This window comes from Chrysemys picta, chromosome 1 (assembly GCF_011386835.1).
Source record: "Chrysemys picta bellii isolate R12L10 chromosome 1, ASM1138683v2, whole genome shotgun sequence".
Taxonomy (NCBI): Eukaryota; Metazoa; Chordata; order Testudines; family Emydidae; genus Chrysemys; species Chrysemys picta.
Window position 1 is genome coordinate 207,434,855 of NC_088791.1, and position 18,273 is coordinate 207,453,127.

Genomic DNA, 18,273 nt, shown 5'->3' on the forward strand with positions numbered 1-18,273 from the left:
AAAAATGCACTTTTAAAATTGTGTATAGATTTCACTTTATACAGTTAAACTGGCTAAAAATTTCAGAAGTTTAGAGTTTTGCTGGAGAATTGTGCAAAATTTTCATTATAAAAATAAAACCTTGGAAAGTTGCCACTTTTTGAGTTTGCAGTATGTCCCTAAAAATGAAAAGGTATGTGGGAAACTTTCTCCACACTTGGATTTTAATCAAGGTTGACCATGGAATTTTCTCCGCTATCTGGATACCTTCATCAGTATCCCAGTGCATGTTTTGTAATGTTGACCTAGGTTAGTTGGAAATGGTCGCACAATTTGACACATGGTAGTGGTTCTGGTTATTTTGTGTGAAATTCTGGCCTTTAAAAACCAATCCATTGACTTCAGTAGAGCCAGGTTTTCACCACGATTTAGCAAAATATTCGCAACGGACATTTTGACTTTTTTACTAAGGAAGATGCTGCAGTTACGTATATCTCTGTGAGCTAGTACAATACTCTGCCTGTGCTTCTTTTGATCAAATTGATAACTGTATATTTTGGGAATCCATTTTTTTAGAAGTAGGAACAGATCTGTCATTTATGGCCTTCAGGGTTGGGTGGTTGTTTTTTGTTTTGTTTCGTTTGTTTTGAGAATCTGTAAGCCTACCACCGATTTTGATTTATTTAAAGTTAATAAGAGAGGCGAGGGGGAAATACAGGCAGCACACAGTGGGAGAGAGCAGAGAGTCCTGTATTATTTAAGGCTATTTGCCTTGCTTACAGTATCCCCCTGTTCTATGTATCGCAGATGCTGGTTACATTTTTCTCTTTATAACATTGCTGTTTTCTGTCATGTTGAAAGATGACTATCCTCTGATGATCTTTTGTCTTTGTTACATGACTGACGCCTTCCTCATTCTTAAATAAGTCTGATATAAATTTGAGCTGTTGCCTTGTTTAATCCCTATTTCCTCTACGCAAAGGAAACTAGTTTATTGGATTTCATTCTGTATGTTTGAGACTTACACTACGATAATTGGGGTACTCTCCTGTCAAATCTCTCTTAACGATGTAGTCAGGGAGCTGACTGGATTTTTAACCTTCTGAAGTTATAATTAAACCATTTTAACCCACACACCCACTGACTGGACGATCTGGATCTAATTTTCAGACTTGGGCCCTTCTCTGGTTTTCATGTCACTGAACAGCAATTGTACACAGCTGCTCACACTCCTTCCACAAAAATCATGTTTGAGTGGGTGGGTATGAATAGCCCCATTTTTCTTTTTTGGTTCCCATTATTTTGATACATGGTACAATTATATACATCATCTGTCAGAGAAAACCACTCTATTCTCTGAAACATCTGTTGTATGCTGCTGTGGAAAAGGGCAGTTTGTCCACTGCAGGCAGAGTTTATTATTTGAGGCTATAATGATTTATTGTTATTTTATCCTGTTACTCCTTGATTTAATTGCCAGGGAATCAGTCAGCTAAGCACATTTCTGGTGACAAGAGTGAGGATGTAGTTTGTGAAGCAGAATAGGAGCTCTGTCTAAATCTGCTTTTGGTGCTGCTAGATTACTTTATTATTTTTGTTATCCCAACATTTGTTCGTTTGAGCTGTTGTCACTGTCTGTGAGTGGTGCCCAGTTCTATTTCACCAGTGATTTGATACAAGTTGTTGTTAAGAATGGGAAGGAATTCTGTTTTTGTTCTTGCACTATAGTTTTTTTCCTATGAATTGCCATGACAGTGAGAGGGACAAGGTGGGTAAGGTAACATCTTTTATTGGACCAACTTCTGTTGGTGGAAGGTTCAAATTTTCGAACGAAACAGTTCTTCAGGTCTGGGGAAAGAAATCGTAACTGAGCTAAATATAAATTGGGATTGATAGTTAAGTGTAGGGAATAACAGATGTCACTTGAGATTAAGTGGGTAATAAAGATTAGATTGTTACGCAGAAGGGGTATGGAGTGAGAAGTGTCCACCTATGGGTGATGTGGTGTTTTTGTCTTCTATAATTTTTCAACGTGAGTTCACTCGAGAACATAGTGATTGTCGGGTTTTACCCAGTACACAGGTCAGAATGAGTAATAATATAGTACATATGATATGTAGAGCTGCTACAAGTTATGAAATTTATATAGTAAAGGTTCCCTAACACTTTCCATTATGTAACCTGTTTTCAGTTGCTTAAACCTTTTCTAGACTTTACCTATTCTGGCTGAAATTTTCCAAGCTTGCTCTTTCACAGGTTGTCTTGGTGGTGTTTGTTTTTTAACATTTAACCTTTCCCGAGAGCAAGGAAAGGGGAAAAATAGGTAGTTTTGCCAGTATTAATTCCACTCCTCCTCAATAATTTCACTGAAAAGCTCTGGCAACTATGATGTTTCAAACATGGCAAAGGCATAGCCCTGGGATCAAAGAGATGTCTTTTGCTGTCCCCATGAAAATATCCCAAAATTTATCCAAATTATAAGTCTCTGAAAATTGCTATTTTTACATGCTCAGAAGAGCTTGATTCTAAAATCTTTGAACATCCCATCTACATTGAGAATGCCTCAAAGAACTCCCTGCCTACTGACTGCACTGAGTGTGTTCCAGTCTCAGGGAAGAACCCTAGATCTGGAGGACAAGGAAAAGGAGATTACAACAGCAACTATTTTGGCCTAGGGGGAGGTGTACCAGGCTGAAAATCAGGAAGAGACCATGAGTTCTGGTCTCAACAATTCCAGTAACTGAAGTTAATAATTTTGTGCCTTTCAAAGCTCTTATTATTGAACAACATTCCTCTCTCGTAAATTCTAGTCTGTGGCTAGCTAGTGAAATTCACACATTCTACTGCCCGTCCTTGCAGTCTGTGAAGAAAGAGGGAAAGGGGTTTGCTAATGCCTTCTCCATGCCTTCTGAGGCTCCCCTCTACCAGGGGAATCCCAAGCGGAGGACTTTGCCTCTTGCATAAGTCCTCTGCAAAGAATTTGCCAAGGGAATGGAACAAAAACAAAAATCTGCCCCACTATATTGATTGTGGCCATTCGAAATACTAAGGGAATGTGGTCTAGATGGAATTACTATAAGGTAGGCGCATAACTGATTGAAAGACCATACTCAAAATGTGCTTATCAATGGATTGCTGTCAAACTGGGAGTGCTTGTCTAATAGGTATTATGTGGGGGTCTGTGCTGGGTCTGGGGGTATTCAATATTTTCCTTAATGACTTGGATAATGAAGTGGAGTATATCCTTATAAAATCTGTGGATGATAAAAAGCTGGAAGGGGTTGGAAGCACTTTGGAGGACAGCATTAGAATTCAAAATGACCTTGGCAAATTGGAAATTGTGCTGAAATCAATGAGATTTAATTCAATATAGCCAACTGCAAAGTACTACACTGAGGAAGGAAAAATCAAAGCACAACTACAAAATGGGGAATAACTAGAAAGGCTGTAGAATGTCTGAAAATGATCTGGAGTTATAGTAGATCACAAACTGAATAAGAGTCATCAATGCAATGCATTGCAAAAAAGGCTAATATCATTCTGGGGTGAATTAACTGGAGTGTTATATGTAACTGTGTCCAGGTTTGGATCCACACTTTAAGGAAGATGTGGACAAATTGGAGAGAGTTCTGAGGACAGTAACAAAAATTATAGTGATAAAAGGTTTAGAAAACCTGACCTATGAGGAAAGGTTAAAAAACAAATAAAAACAAAACAAAACTGAGCATGTTTAGTCTTGAGAAAATGGTGACCGGGGAGAGGGGACCTGATAAATCTTGCAATATGTTAAGGGATGTTATAAAGAAGACAGTGATCAATTGTTCTCCCTGTACACTGAAGGTAGGATAAGATATTATGGTCTTAATCTGCAGAAAGGGAGATTTAGGTTACATATTTGAAAAAACTTACTAATTATAAGGGTGGTTAAGCTCTGGAATAGGCTTCCAAGGGAGGTGTGGAATCCCTGTCATTAGATGATTTTAAGAACAGAGTGGTCAAATGCATGTCAGGAATTTGGTCCTGCCTCTGCGTAGGGGGCTGGACTAGATGTTGGTTGGAGGTGGCTTCCTGCCCTGCATTTTGAGAGTCTCTCCATTATCAAAATGTTAATTGACAGTACACGGGTGTTACTTTGTAAGTATAAAACAAGAGAAAACAGATGGCCATACTGGGTCAGCCCAAAGGTCCGTCCAGCCCAGTATCCTGTCTGCCAACTGTAACCAATGCCAGGTGTCCCAGAGAGATTGAACCTAACAGATTATGATCAAGTGATCTCTCTCCTGCCATCCATCTCCACCCTTTGACAAACAAAGGCTAGAGATGTCATTCCTTACCCACCCTGACTAATAGCCATTAATGGACTTAACCTCCATGAATTTATCCAGTTCTCTTTTAAACCCTGTTATAGTCCTAGCCTTCACAACCTCCCCAGGCAAGGAGTTCCACAGGCTAACTGTGTGCTGTGTGAAGAACAACTTCCTTTTATTTGTTTTAAACCTGCTGTCCATTAATTTCATTTGGTGGCCCCTAGTTCTTATATTATGGGAACAAGTAAATAACTTTTCCTTATTCACTTTCTCTACACCACTCATGATTTTATATACCTCTATCATATCCCCCGTAGTCTCCTCTTTTCCAAGCTGAAAAGCCTTGGCCTCTTTAATCTCTCCTCATGGGACACGTTCCAAACCCCTAATCATTTTAGTTGCCCTTCTCTGAACCTTTTCTAATTCCAGTATATCTTTTTTGAGATGAGGAGACCACATCTGTACGCAGTATTCAAGATGTAGGCGTACCATGGATTTATATAAGGGCAATAAGATATTCTCCATCTTATTCTGTATCCCATTTTTAATGATTCCTAACATCCTGTTTGCGACTGCCACTGCACACTGCATGGACATCTTCAGAAAACTATCCACAATGACTCCAAGATCTCTTTCCTGATTAGTTGTAGTTAAATTAGCCCCCATCATATTTTATGTATAGTTGGGGTTATTTTTTCCATTGTGCATTACTTTACATTTATCCATATTAAATTTCATTTGCCATTTTGTTGCCCAATCACATAGTTTTGTGAGATCTTGTTGAAGTTCTTTCACAGTCTGCTTTGGTCTTAACTATCTTGAGCAGTTTAGTATCATCTGCACACTTTGCCACCTCACTGTTTACCTCTTACTCTGAAGCATGAAACATGCACATGGATGGTGGCTTCTGCATATTAAGGTTTCCTGACTTTTCCCAATACAAGAGTATTTTCAGTTGCTTAGAACTTTGCCAAACTTTAACCATTTGGGATGAAGTTTTCCATGCTAGATCTGTCTACCGCTGATTTTTTTTTCTTTGAAAATTTCAACCATAACAGTTCAGTCATTCTTGAGAATGAGGGTAGGGAAAAAAATGTGTCCCTCCCCCACCCCCTGTTAAATATAATCTGTTAACTTGTGTTTTAGATGTTCTAGTGTCCCCATGCTTTAGAGCAGGGAATTAACATTTGATGGATGGGTCATCTTTGTGACATGGATGTGCTGTTATCATCTCCATAAAAAACTGCCCAAATTTGGCTAAGTTATAAAACTTTTAAATATTGCAGTTTGCTTATGCTCAGTAGAGATTTGTTAGATTTTAGCAGCATAAATCCCCAAATGTCCTGTCTTCACTGATCATGCTCCAGCCTGGAGCTGAGCAGGATTTTCTTTGCAATTTGTACCTCTAGGGTGGTGTTAACTGTACTGGATCTGGGTTTGGGCATCAGACATGATAACAGGGAGCCTGCACTCTGATAGCGATCTCCTCCCCTCGGTCAGGCAGTAGAGGGCACAACTGCCAGACCTGGGGGAGCAGGGAGAAAATAGACTTGGACAAGTCTAGGGAGAAAGACTGGGGCAACAAGCTGCCAACTTTAATTCACCCCTCCTGTGCATATGTTTTATTCTAGTCTTTAATTACATTATCACATACTGGCTTTTTCCAGTGAACCCTTGCCTTGTTCAGTGCACAGGGCAGAGCTGCTCTGGGGATGCAACAAGGTTGGGTAGTAAAGGGTATTGTTGTCTGTAGGACCTCTGTTTCACTTTTTGCAAAAGTTGGAAGGAATGTACAGAACAAGCAGGGGTCACAGGAAGAGAAAGGATAGTCTCATGTCTAAGGCACTTTTATGCTGCCCTCTGGAATTGAGTTCTACAGAGTTCCTATGTGATATTGGGCAAGTCACTGAAACCAAATTTTTTACAGGTGGTTTCTATTTGTTTGTTCATTTCTGGGTTCCTGACTTGAGACCCTGGGGTCTGATTTCCAGAAATGCTTAGAATTCGCAGTTGCAACTGCAGTCAGTAGGAACAGTACTTGCAACATATAAAGTGTTATGCAATGCTAAGTACTACGGTCCTCAGAGTCTGAGACTGGACACCTAAAATTAACAGTTTCTTTTGGCCTTAATCTCTCTATGCCTGTAAAATGGGGATGCTACCACTCATCTGAAAATAAATTCATTAATGTTTGTAATGCACTCACACTATAATGTTGAGTGCCAAAGAAAAGGCCATGAGGCAGTAAATAAAAGAAAAAAACATCCGTTAAGGTAAAATTTAAACTATCTTCAGAGCAAGGTTTGAATAGTGTACAGTAAATAAGGCAGGGGGGCTACACATTGAACAACGAGGAGAAAAAAACATATTAAAAAACAAAAAACAATAGCTGCTCATTAAGTAGGCACCAATCATCCTGTGTACTGATCGAAGCAGGGGTCCTGTGGCAAAAGTAGTATGTGATCATGTAATTAAAGACTGCAATCATAATGCCCCACACAAGAGAGGGAAAAGTTAAGGTTGCACAGGCAACCTTAATACTAGTATTTCCTAAGTTTTGGGTATTTGACATTGCAACTTTAATAATGTTCTTTAACATAGTTTTTATGTGTAATACTATAACCTATACAAACACTGTTAAAAAAGTAATCTAATATCCATTTAAAATGAGCAAGCTATTGATATTTATAAAATGTCACCTACACAAGCTCAACAAATCTTTTTCAATCCAAAGTTTCATTCTGAATGTTGATGAGAGAACTAAACACTTAGTGAGGAAACACAGATTGTACTAGATAGTTTTCAAGAAAGGGACAACTATACTTGCACATTGTAGCACCTTACTGCTCATGTATTCCCATTTTTTAGTCAGAGATTCTACTCTGGCACAGAACTCTGTTTGGGGACTGGAATCTTCCTGTCTAAAGAGAGATAATAGATTTCCCCCCCCCTTTTTTTTTAGGCACTTCAAGAAGACTTGGAACAGGAACAAGTCAGGGTGAATTCCCTTACTCATATGGTAGTTGTGGTGGATGAAAGTGGTGGAGATAAAGCTACTGCTGCACTGGAAGAACAACTTCAGGTAAATGTTGAATTACTTTATATATTAAAAAAATAGCATCCATCTTAAGCATCCCTCAAGAAATATTTTTGTCAGTCCTTTTTTTTATGTGCATGGCTAAATGAAAATATTTTGGGGGAAAGTGCCTTAAATATTTAAAAATGTTAAGTTTTTTTGTATGAAATCAGAAAAAGGGGTTACATACCATCTATAAACTAAAGATAAAAAGCAATTGTCCAGCCTTCCTTGTGCACTATGTACACACAACCCTTCTTTTAGGTTCTCTGGTACAACATTCACTCTGACAATCTGTCTGAAATATTTGATCAAAATGAGCTTTAAATGATTTGGTAAGCTCTGAGTTACTCCAGACACAGTGGTACAAGCGTACCTGTCCAGTGTGCAATCTCAACCACCTTATCTTATTTTCTCATTTTTTTCTGTGTGCATTTGTTTTGTATCCTGGTGAAATGTCATCTCTCCAGCCAGCTGCTTCAGGCTACTTATCTCTGACACAATTTAGTCTCATGCTCAATCTCCAAATAGGGGAACGAGAGGGAAATAAGTTGGCTGCAATCGCTTTAGGGCTCAGACATAAACAGGCATTTCATGTTCATCTGGTTTAACAACAAAACTGAGTTGTTTGCAACCATCTCTGTTCCTGATGCTGCATTGTCCTGTGTCACTGCGGTACTGAAATGACAAGAAGAGCAGTTCCTAAAGAAATGCAGTATCCATTGTTGCTGATAAACTGAGGAAAATTGTCATAACGTGGAACAACATACCACAGCATCTACTCTTACTTAACCTTTAAAAAAGGTGGGGGGGAGGGAGTCCAAGAACTAGAGATCTTTTCTAAACTTTCCATGCTGTGTACAGGAGCAATAAGTGATAAATTATACCTTTTCCACTGAAATAATGTCCCACTCATAGTGTAAAAAAAGGGGAGCTGGGGGATGGTAAGGAAAGTCAGAATAAATGTTACGTCACCTAGTCTACTGGAAGAAAGTGTGACCACTGCTTATTATACCAAATAGATGTTTCACTACTAGCTTGTTTTCCCCCCATCCCTCGGACACCTCTATCTATTTTAGATAGTCTCTGCCCCAAAAGAGATTACAAACATTTATGTTTGTACAGTGCCTAGCACAGTGGAGCTCTGACTGGGGACACTAGGTGCTACTGCAGTGCAAATAATAATAATCAGCAGACAGTCAATGAAATGGAAAAGTGGCAAATTCAAAACTGATAAAAGGAAATGGTTTTTCACACAATGCACAGTTAGTATTCTCTGATCCAGCATGGCATTTCCTACATTTACGAGCATACCTTTAGGCACTCGGGTTTAAAAAATGTGCTCATTGTTATTACTGAAATTCTTAAATATGCAAGCACAAAATCAGAAAAGCATATATTGTTCTTAATTACATATGCACAGATATATTGCCTTTTAGCACTATGAATGTGACTTTTAAACTGTAACCCTCATTGGAACGTATGTGAGGGGACTTCACAGTACTAGAAGCGCCCAGAAGAACTGCTGACTCAGCAAAAATGATAAGAAATTTTATTTCTAAAGTTTTTTGGAAAAACAAATTTTCAATAAAAATTATTTTTTCCCATAAATTGTGTGTTGGCAAAGAAATTTTTCATTTGGGAAAAAAAAAACATTGTTGAAAGAAATTCAAACAGCTCTAGTTACAAGGGTCTTGCACATCTGGGCAGGACCAGTCACACTGTGGTCCTTAGGTCTCAAGGATCAGATTGGAGGCAGTCAGTGTTTTCATTGTCTTCTGTTTAGTTCTCTTGTGAGTATGATGAACAACTTCCAAGCTGATTGTGTTCTCTAGGAGATTCAAAAGTGCAGAAGAAACTACTTTGGGGGGAACAATGAACAGCCACATTGATACAATAGCATGACAAAAACTATAGGTATGTTTATGAAATCTTTGAGTGTAAAACAGGATAACTTATTTTTCCCCCTTACTATGGAAAAGAATTAGACTTTTGAAGGCATACTGAACTGCCCCTATATTGATGGAATACAAGTTCCATGGTAAAGTACGGAGGAGATATAATTTCATCATTGGGAATTGAAAGCTCTAATGTGGCCATTTTAGCCCTGAATTATTTGCAGCATCTTCACTGCCACTTCACTGCCAGATTTTCACAGACATAAGGACTCTGATTATTGCAGCCAAGTTTGTAATGCCTCACATTTGAAAGATAAATCTGAAAATCTTCCTCAGTGTCATCTGTCACTTTAGCTGAGATTTAGTCGTCTTTTCTCACATATGTCTTTGTGGTTCCCATCATCCTCTGAAATGAAATTAGTATTGGGAGACTGCTTTTTCTGTGAATCATCTGGAGGGTAATTCCTCCTTTCATTTCATGGAAATGAAATGTGGGTTTAGGTTAAAAAATGTACTAAATATAATTAGTTACATTACTGTTCCCTGCACAAGAGACTTTTTACTTAGGATGTGCCATGAAAAGGATCCCTTAGAGAAAGTTCACAGCACAATTTAGGCTTCCCCCGCCCCCATTAAAGACTTTCTTCTGCTGCTGTTTTGCTGTTCAGAGAGCATGAAGGTGGAGAGTTGAAAAAACCTAATAGTGCAATAATTTAGGTTAATTTAGTGCTTCTAGGGAATATGCAACCTATGCTTTTTTTTTTTTTAGGATACAGAATAGTGATATGCACATCTCAAAAAGTTCGGAGGTGTGGCTGAAAACAAATAAGCACCCAAACTTAATGCAATCTTTGACATTTTTGAGGTCCATTTCTTCTCTCCCTGTGTGTCCACCCCACCCTTCAACACTACTATCTTCGCCCATCTTCAGGACCAGGGCCAAGTAATCAGCTTTCCCCCTCCTCGTTGTACTAGTGGTGGCAACAGCAGTTACATTTATTGGCACTCTGAAGCTTTCTTGATGGTATAGCTCCAGCTTGCAAAATATGCCTTGAAATCTCCAAGGTGAATGAGATTCCTTGTTCTAGGGTGTTAGTGGCATGATGTACTATGGAATGTGACAAACTAGCAGTACTGTGTACAGTGCAGCTGCACTTAGGAACAAATAGTTCTGTTTCTCCTGAGAAATACTGGTGCATTTTTTATTTATATATGGTTCATATGGGTGCTTCACTTGTAGCTCCAATAGCAAAGTGAGACATAGAAGCTAGTTTACATACAGACACATATTCAAAATACTCTCGTTAAAATTCAGATTTCTAGAAGCTTAAGTGTTTTGGCATGTCTTACAACTTCAAAATCTGACCCATTCTCTGTGAAGTTTTCATACGTTACTGAGGCCATTTCTAATGAAAATGGAACTATTTTAGAACAACTGCTGTTTGGGGCAAAAGGGGTAAACATCTTGCCTGTCCATGTTTTCACAGCCAAATTACTGCTTTTGTGAATTTTCACAGGTAGAAAATGGTGAAATAAAATTGTGGGGAATTTCATGACTTCCTTCCCTCAATTTCACATAGCCCCAATCAAAGTTTACCTGCTACCATCTCTCTCAACTTTGGTTTTGTAAAAGACATGATAACGTTATCAAATGCTTATTTAAAAATGCATTGTAAAGACACACAAATAATATTACATACAAAAACTACATTAAAAGAACATTAAGGTAGCAAAGTCAAACACTTATGATAGGAAATGCCAGAATTAAGGTTGTCTGTGTAGCTTTTTTCCATAGGACCTTTGAATTTTTCTAGTATCTCACTGGAAGACCAAAATTATTAACTAAAGCCACTAGCTTTAGCAAAATTGAGTAACTCTGTGCTGAGGAAAACGTGGATTCACTATTTTTATCATGAAATTAACAGTTCATAAATTTAAAATCTACTTTTGCCATCCAGTATCCAGTGAATCCCACTTTTTCGTGTGTGTGTGTGTGTGTGTATATATATGTATATATATATATATATATATATGGAGCCTAACTGCCACCGTATGTTATTTGCAGCTACCCATTCAAATTTGGCCTTACCTACAACCCTGCAAAAAAAAAAAACCTATAAAAGCTCTTTGACTTGCCTAACTAATGCTTCTAAGATGGTACTGACATCAACTCCACCCCTGAGAATCCAGGATGCAAAAACCTCATACAGTTACTGCACCATATGCACCACTAAATCAATCCCAGAACCTTTCACAACATAGTATTCACTTTATCACCTAATAGTGGCAATTTTTATCCTTATCAACAGGTCATAACTCTGTCTTTTATAAGATTGCAGGGATAGCTTTTTACAATCAACTTGTACTTCTCTTGGCGCACACATAAATCCGTATGCCTGAGCCTACTTCTAGAAAATATGCTCTTAAACTTCCCTGGACATGGTGTCTAATGCAGTTTACTCTTTTCCTGAAATTTAGAGAGCAGACAGTTAACTGTCCCTCATTAAACACCGTTTCTAATATTTCAGAGTTACTTCAACTATCCATGTATGATAGACCTTGTCTTGCATTTCTTGTCCCTTCCATTTTTAAATATAAGGTACCAGTGTTCTTTTGGGGTCAATATTTGTCTGTGAACATCTCTGTCAAAATGAAATAATCTGTCATCTTCTATTTGAATTTCATTATCTGGCTTCCCAGTGGGGGCTCTTAAACTGTTTTGGATACCTAGACCAGTATACCAGAAGGGGATATAAAAGAAAGAAATTAGACTGTAGCAGCATCTTATTAACCTTCAACCAAAGCAGATCCTAAATTGCCTTCTGATCCAATATCTAACCAGCCAGGCAAACTTTTCCCAACATCCTTTGTTATGTCACCAGAGAGGCTTGAATACTGCCTGAAAGAGTGAGTCGCTCTTAGGTAAACTTGAGGTAAAGCTACTAGAGCAGGTATTTTAAAACTTTATCATATCATGGGCCACATTTTTATAGAGAAATTATGAGCATCCCCTTTCCCTTCTGTTTCAAGAACTACAGAAATTGCTTAAATAGAAAATTAATATTAAGAAAGTATTTAAATGTTTCTTTTAATGTCACATAGCAATAAATACAAGGAGAGCTAGAACCGTGTGTCCAGCCAGTTCTCCATGGACTGCTGATGTACTGGTAACAAGCTTGTTTGATTCTCTAGTACCGCTGTATTACAGACAATGAGTACTAGAGTACAGTGGTACTAGAGAATCAAACAGGCTTCTTACCTGGAGTGGGAGTTAAGAATTCCTCCACTAACATCCTTTGGAAGTGAGAAATCAGATTGACATCCTTAAGCCCCCTCCCACACCACAAGGAAATGACAAGATTTCTGTTCTTTGAGTCACCAAACCCCCACATCTCTGAGTCACAACCAACATCCTTTTGTTCACCACAAAGACTTAAACAGCCAATAGGGGATCACTACCTGGACATGAAAAGTCATGATCCCTTTTAGTCAACCTACTATTTATTTTTCATTTAAATTCACCAACATCTTTACTCTGTTATGTGAACTTTGATACCACTAGACTACAGGGACTTTACCCTTCCAGTATTCCCTGGCACAGAAGGCAAAAAGGAGTTGTGTCTGGAGCCTACTTTGCTCCAACTGTACTCAGTAACCAAAAGGACCCTTAGGGACAGTCACTAGCTCCCTCTGCCCAATGCTGTATCTACAGAATCATGGAGTTTTAATGTGCATCCTGATGGGCCTTCCTGTTTGCTTAGCTGAGGGAAGCTGAGACCCAGGCCCTGATGTTAAAGGTAGTTTTATTTACATAGCTTATTATGTATTTGTACTAACGTTTATAAAGTTATCCTTTGATCTATGATCCATTGTTGTAGTTCATGTAAAAAGTTCTCGTGTCAGAATAGATTGAGAAAAGGTAAATCTGGGTTAATACCATAATTACTATTGCAGAACATTTAATTCTCTCTTGGTTTTGTATGTTGTTAGACATGTACAGAATTTCTACAGATTACTGGTACATCCAGTCCAGCAGTGGTTATCCTGACTTCATTAGAGACGCATCTTTTACCAAAATTCTTCCATTAGTTGCAGACTCAAGACAGCTTATTATAATTTACTGTATGTTTACTCTTAGTGCTCCTGCCAGTTAATTTTGTTTGTTTTTCTGATTCCCATGTTTGCTTCATTCAGTCTTTATCAGGCTATTATTGTTCTCCTATTTTACCTTTACATATCCATAAAAAAGCATTCCCATTTTTAAAAAAGAATGAAACAGTTTTCATTTGGGGGTAGGGATCTATGAAACTTCTTTTTCTAGGAGTAGAGAGAGTGGAATTTCAGGGGAGAGAGAAGGTATGCTGCTATGATTTATGCTCTGGATTGAATTGGTAGCCCCAGGATGTGCCCCACAGCTATTCCTCAGCTGAAGTTTGAGTCATTGATTTCAGTGGGGCTACCAACAGAGTAAGAGCCTATTCAGCATAAGTAAAGGTGGCAGAACTGAGCACCATGTGATTAAATAAATCAATGCTTATCATAGAAGTGAAGACTTCTTACATGACATTTGTGCCTGTAAATTTGTTACAAATTTGTTTCTTAAATAGGTTTACCCCAAAAACCTCCGTGTCATGTTTGCTACGATCTGTCACTATAGAAGTGATTGGTTTAGTACTGGTTACAGTTTAAACCATCTATCAATACCATTATCTATCAGTTTTTTAAAAATGATCTAACTATAGAGACAATAAAAGAAAGAAGTGTAATGATTGTGCTGCTTTGGAATTGTACAGCTTTTCTGGGGCTGAGGGTTGTAATTTGTCTTGTTTAGTTTTCTTGGAAACATGGTCTCTTCTCAAGTGTGCAAATCAAGCATTTGGAGTGACCTTGCATCATTGAGCTGGTGCAGGCCACTAGATTAAGGAAGAATGTTTCTAAATATAGATCACTGGGATGCAGCCATGTGTAGAATTGTTACTGTAGATGCTGACAGCAAAGACTTTTTTTTTTAAACTGTAGAGGTATAAACAAAGCTGCTTAAGTATAAGATAAGTTGCTTTATTTAGAAAACATCAGAAGGATAGTACACAATACAAATCTGTAAAGTAAAAGGTAAGTATCGCAGCTTCATGGTAACTGCAACTGTATTTGCCCTCCATGGTCCACCTAGGGTACCCACTTTAGGCTCGCAGCTCCTCAGTCATCCCCTCTCATGGGCAGAGAACACTGGGGACTCTTTAAGGTGCTATTATGTATTTGTGCTTATACTGTGGTATTCCCAGCAAGCCAGACTGCCTAAAAGGTATGTGTTTGCTTTCTCTCCTGAGGTCATCAACAGTGTAATTGTCTGCAGTTATAAGTTAGCACACAGCTCTTTCTAAGCAAGCACATTTATTCTTCAGGTAAAATCATTACAAAGAAAACATTAAAAACAATAAAAGAACCTGGAATGCTATAAAGGTTACCAGAGGTCACCCCCAACTCCAACCTCTGGCTCTGGTAGGTGCCAGTCCTTCAAAACCCACAACCGGATCTTCCCTCTGATTACAAGTTTGTAGCTGGCTCGGATTCAGAACCAGAACCATCACTCTGGTGGCAATTCAAACATTTCTTTATACAGCTTGGGCCTTTGAAATCCAATCTCTGGTAACAGGTAATCAGCACTCAAAGACCAATTCCTCCGGTAGTGGTTTCAAAGGGCTGGGAGTTTGCATAAGCGGAGGCAGGAAATTTGCGTGTAGCTAAAATATCAGCAAGAAAGATGTCAGTTCTTATGGCTCCAGGAATTGGAAAGGTACTTGACTGTACAGCTATTGAGAATATTTCCATCATATCTTTATTATGAAGTGTTTATAATGTGAAAGTTATAAAGGGTTGTAGATCAGTCACCTGAACAATGTACTCATCTGTTGTGTTAAATGATAGGCACTTGTGCATGTTTGTGCAGCTAATACAAGTTCCACGCCTTTCAAATCCACTTTCTCTATCCATTTTAATGTAGTGTATTGTACATTGGAAACTGCAGTGTACTGTAACACACAACTCCATCCTGGATACTGCTAGTCATATATTAGCTTGAAGGATACAGCATGAAATTATTAGCCCATGAGGAATCAGATATCTATATGACAGACAATGAAACATGTGGACTACAAAGCCCACACTCACCATAGCTTAATTGTTCCCCCTACGTGAACGTCGCTCAATGACAAATAATGATAATTCTGTGGCATAAAGTTTAAAAAAAATCTTGAGGAATGCCCAAATTCACACTTACACTAGATAAAAACAAATGTTTCCTGATTTTGCTTTGCATGTGAACATGTCTACATATTTCTAACAGCCATTGTTTTCTCATCTTGGTTATAGACCATATTGCTGGAATGCAACCAGTGCAACTGTTAAATCTGCTGTGACCAGTGCTGTATCTGTAGCAATAATTTCAGGTTAAGAAGTAACTGCTCCCTCCATCTCTGTTTTGAAGATAGTGCAATTTAATTTTGGGGCATTGTCTACTCTCTGCAAACACTCCATTAAAGTCATAAGCACATTAGAGCCAGAAGTAGGTACTACAACTAGCCTTGCTGCCTGAGTGGCCTTTTCTAGGTCTCTTGTTAGAGAAGATATTTGTAGTTTGAGTTGTGTAGAATAATTTCTCCTTTCCTTTGAGTTCTTCCTTAACTAGAATATCCCATGTCCTTTTTCCTTTCTCCTCTCCCATCTTCTCAGTTCATTTACTTTCTCTGTGGAGGTGGGTTGAAAGGAGTGTGTTGTACTCCAGATAGATTCCAAGTTTTTAGACCAGAAGGGACCATTATGATCATCTGGTCTGACCTCCTGTATAGCATAGGACATAGAACTTCCCCCAAATAAATCCTAGAGCAGATCTTATAGGGAAAAAAAATCAAAACTTAATTTAAAAATGGTCAGTGATGGAGAATCCACCATGAAAATGTAAATTGTTTCAATGGTTAATTACTTTTTTTTTTTTAAACAGAAAGGGTAAGTTTGACAGGATCTATTTTCCATAAACTCATGTTGATTTGTGTTAATTACATTACCTTCTTTTAATTCTTGATTAATCAAGTCCTGTATCAGCCACTCCATTATCTTGCCCAGGATGGAAGTCAGGCTCACAGGCCTTTACTTACTCAGGTCATCCCACTTTCCTGTTTTAAAAATTTGCACAACATTAGCTTTCTTCTAGCCTTCTGGAACTTCCCCAAATTCTAAGGCTTATTAAAAATAAATATTAATAGTCCTCAAGCAGCTCAGCCAGCTCTATTAAAACTGTTGGATGCAAGTTTAATATAGTTTTGTTTTGTTTGGTTTTTTTCCAAAAAATAATCCTTATTGTTCTTAACTTATTGGCCTTAACTCTGCTGGCCATATATTTCTCTTGTGTCCCTCTTCTTCCCTTATCATTTTCCACAATTCCTAGCTTGTGATTTATGTTCATTACTATCATTTTTTCTCTTTCTTTCTCTTTCTTAATATAGCTTTCTTCACTTCCACTGTAAACCAGCACTGGCTTCTTCCTCAATTGGGGGATTGCAGCATTTTGGGCATCTAGTAAGGTGTTCTTAAATAATTCCCAAATAACATGCACATTTTTCTAATTAAATTCTTCCTCCCAGATGATTTGGCTTATAATTGTTTTCAGCTCTGTGAAATTGGGTTTATTAAAGCACCAAGTATATACAGGTTGGGTGTGTTGCACAGATTTTATAATAACATTAGATTGTGCATGTGTGTGGTGTAGATGGCACAGTTAGAGAGCTAACTGCACTTCTGGCTCCAATCTGGTCTCTTTGAGTGCATCCCTTAGTTTTTAGGCCCTGGGCCATTACCTTTCTCAAGGTGAAATCATGTGTTTCTCCCACTCTTAAACCAGGTTCCAGGCTATAGCACCTTGTGGTCTAACCATACTTACGCAGCAGGCCCAATTGCACGTATTCCCTTTGGAAGCTTGTGACCGGTGGTTAATACCAGTGACCAGACACCTTTCTCAAACCAAAGAATTGTTTAATCTAAAACACAAAGGGAAAAAAAAACATAACATAAGATTAAAGGGATTTTAACGCAACAAAAAGGTCAATACTCAATCTGTCTTACCATCAATCCTCCTTACCATCAACCCTGTCATAGTGGGCCATGCAGGGCTTGCTGCTTCAGATTCGCCAGTGGAATCTGTCTGTTCACTGCAGACAGATTCCTGACAACTGCCTCCCCACCTAGAGAGGGACTGTTTAACTGTTCAATGTCTTTTTGATTCCAAGTCTTGGCAGAGAAAGTCTTGTACATTTGGCTGGAGCCTGGAAGTAGCATCTTCCCAGCTATTAACTCAGGCTCTCTCTCTTAATGACACCACTATGTTTACTGGGAGGCTGATTATCTGGAGTTATTTTCTGCCTTTCTACTAATTTCCTAACAACCCTGCTATTAAACTAATCCAACATATGCACACAGTTAGCATTCCAATGATCCAATATAGGCATACAGCAACTATCCCAAATAACCAGGTCATATCCAGTATTCATAAATAATTATAAATAGGCCCTATGTCCTTCACAATAGATATGTATTAATAGTCTCTTACAAGTAGGGATGGAGATAGCAACACCATTCTAAACTAAATTAACTGGTGATTGATCTGAAAAAATAGATGACATTTAAGCTTGCAGATTGAAGAGAGAACTTGTCAGCTGTGCACATGCAATATGCACACACATACTTGTGCCTTCATTTTGCAGAAACATGGAATTTTAATGTTTGCACAAATCCTTTAAATAGTCTTAACACCTGCATACGTGCCGGGCATTAGTATTTGTAACTATTGGGTTCTGCTAGTGTAAATAAATAATAATGCTTGCAAATTAGACTACGTAAAGAGCATACACAAGTGTTTGCTGGCAGGCAGAAAAATATATACCTGTACAAGTGAAGGTCAAGGAATGAAAATTCAAATGGAACAGTAAAGCTTTATTTTGGTTACAGCTGTGTGGTGAAAGAT

The 18,273-nt window shown here is 38.2% G+C and overlaps 1 protein-coding gene across 24 annotated transcripts in view; it reads left to right on the forward strand.

Annotated features, from left to right (window-relative positions):
- Positions 1 to 18,273, forward strand: part of DMD (dystrophin) — a 2,010,563-nt gene that overhangs the window by 730,868 nt on the left and 1,261,422 nt on the right. For all 24 annotated transcript variants that reach the window (XM_065590838.1, XM_065590858.1, XM_065590878.1 and 21 more), the window contains one exon: positions 7,249 to 7,368. In XM_065590838.1, coding sequence (XP_065446910.1) covers positions 7,249 to 7,368 — 120 coding nt within the window. The remainder of the gene's footprint in view (positions 1 to 7,248; positions 7,369 to 18,273) is intronic.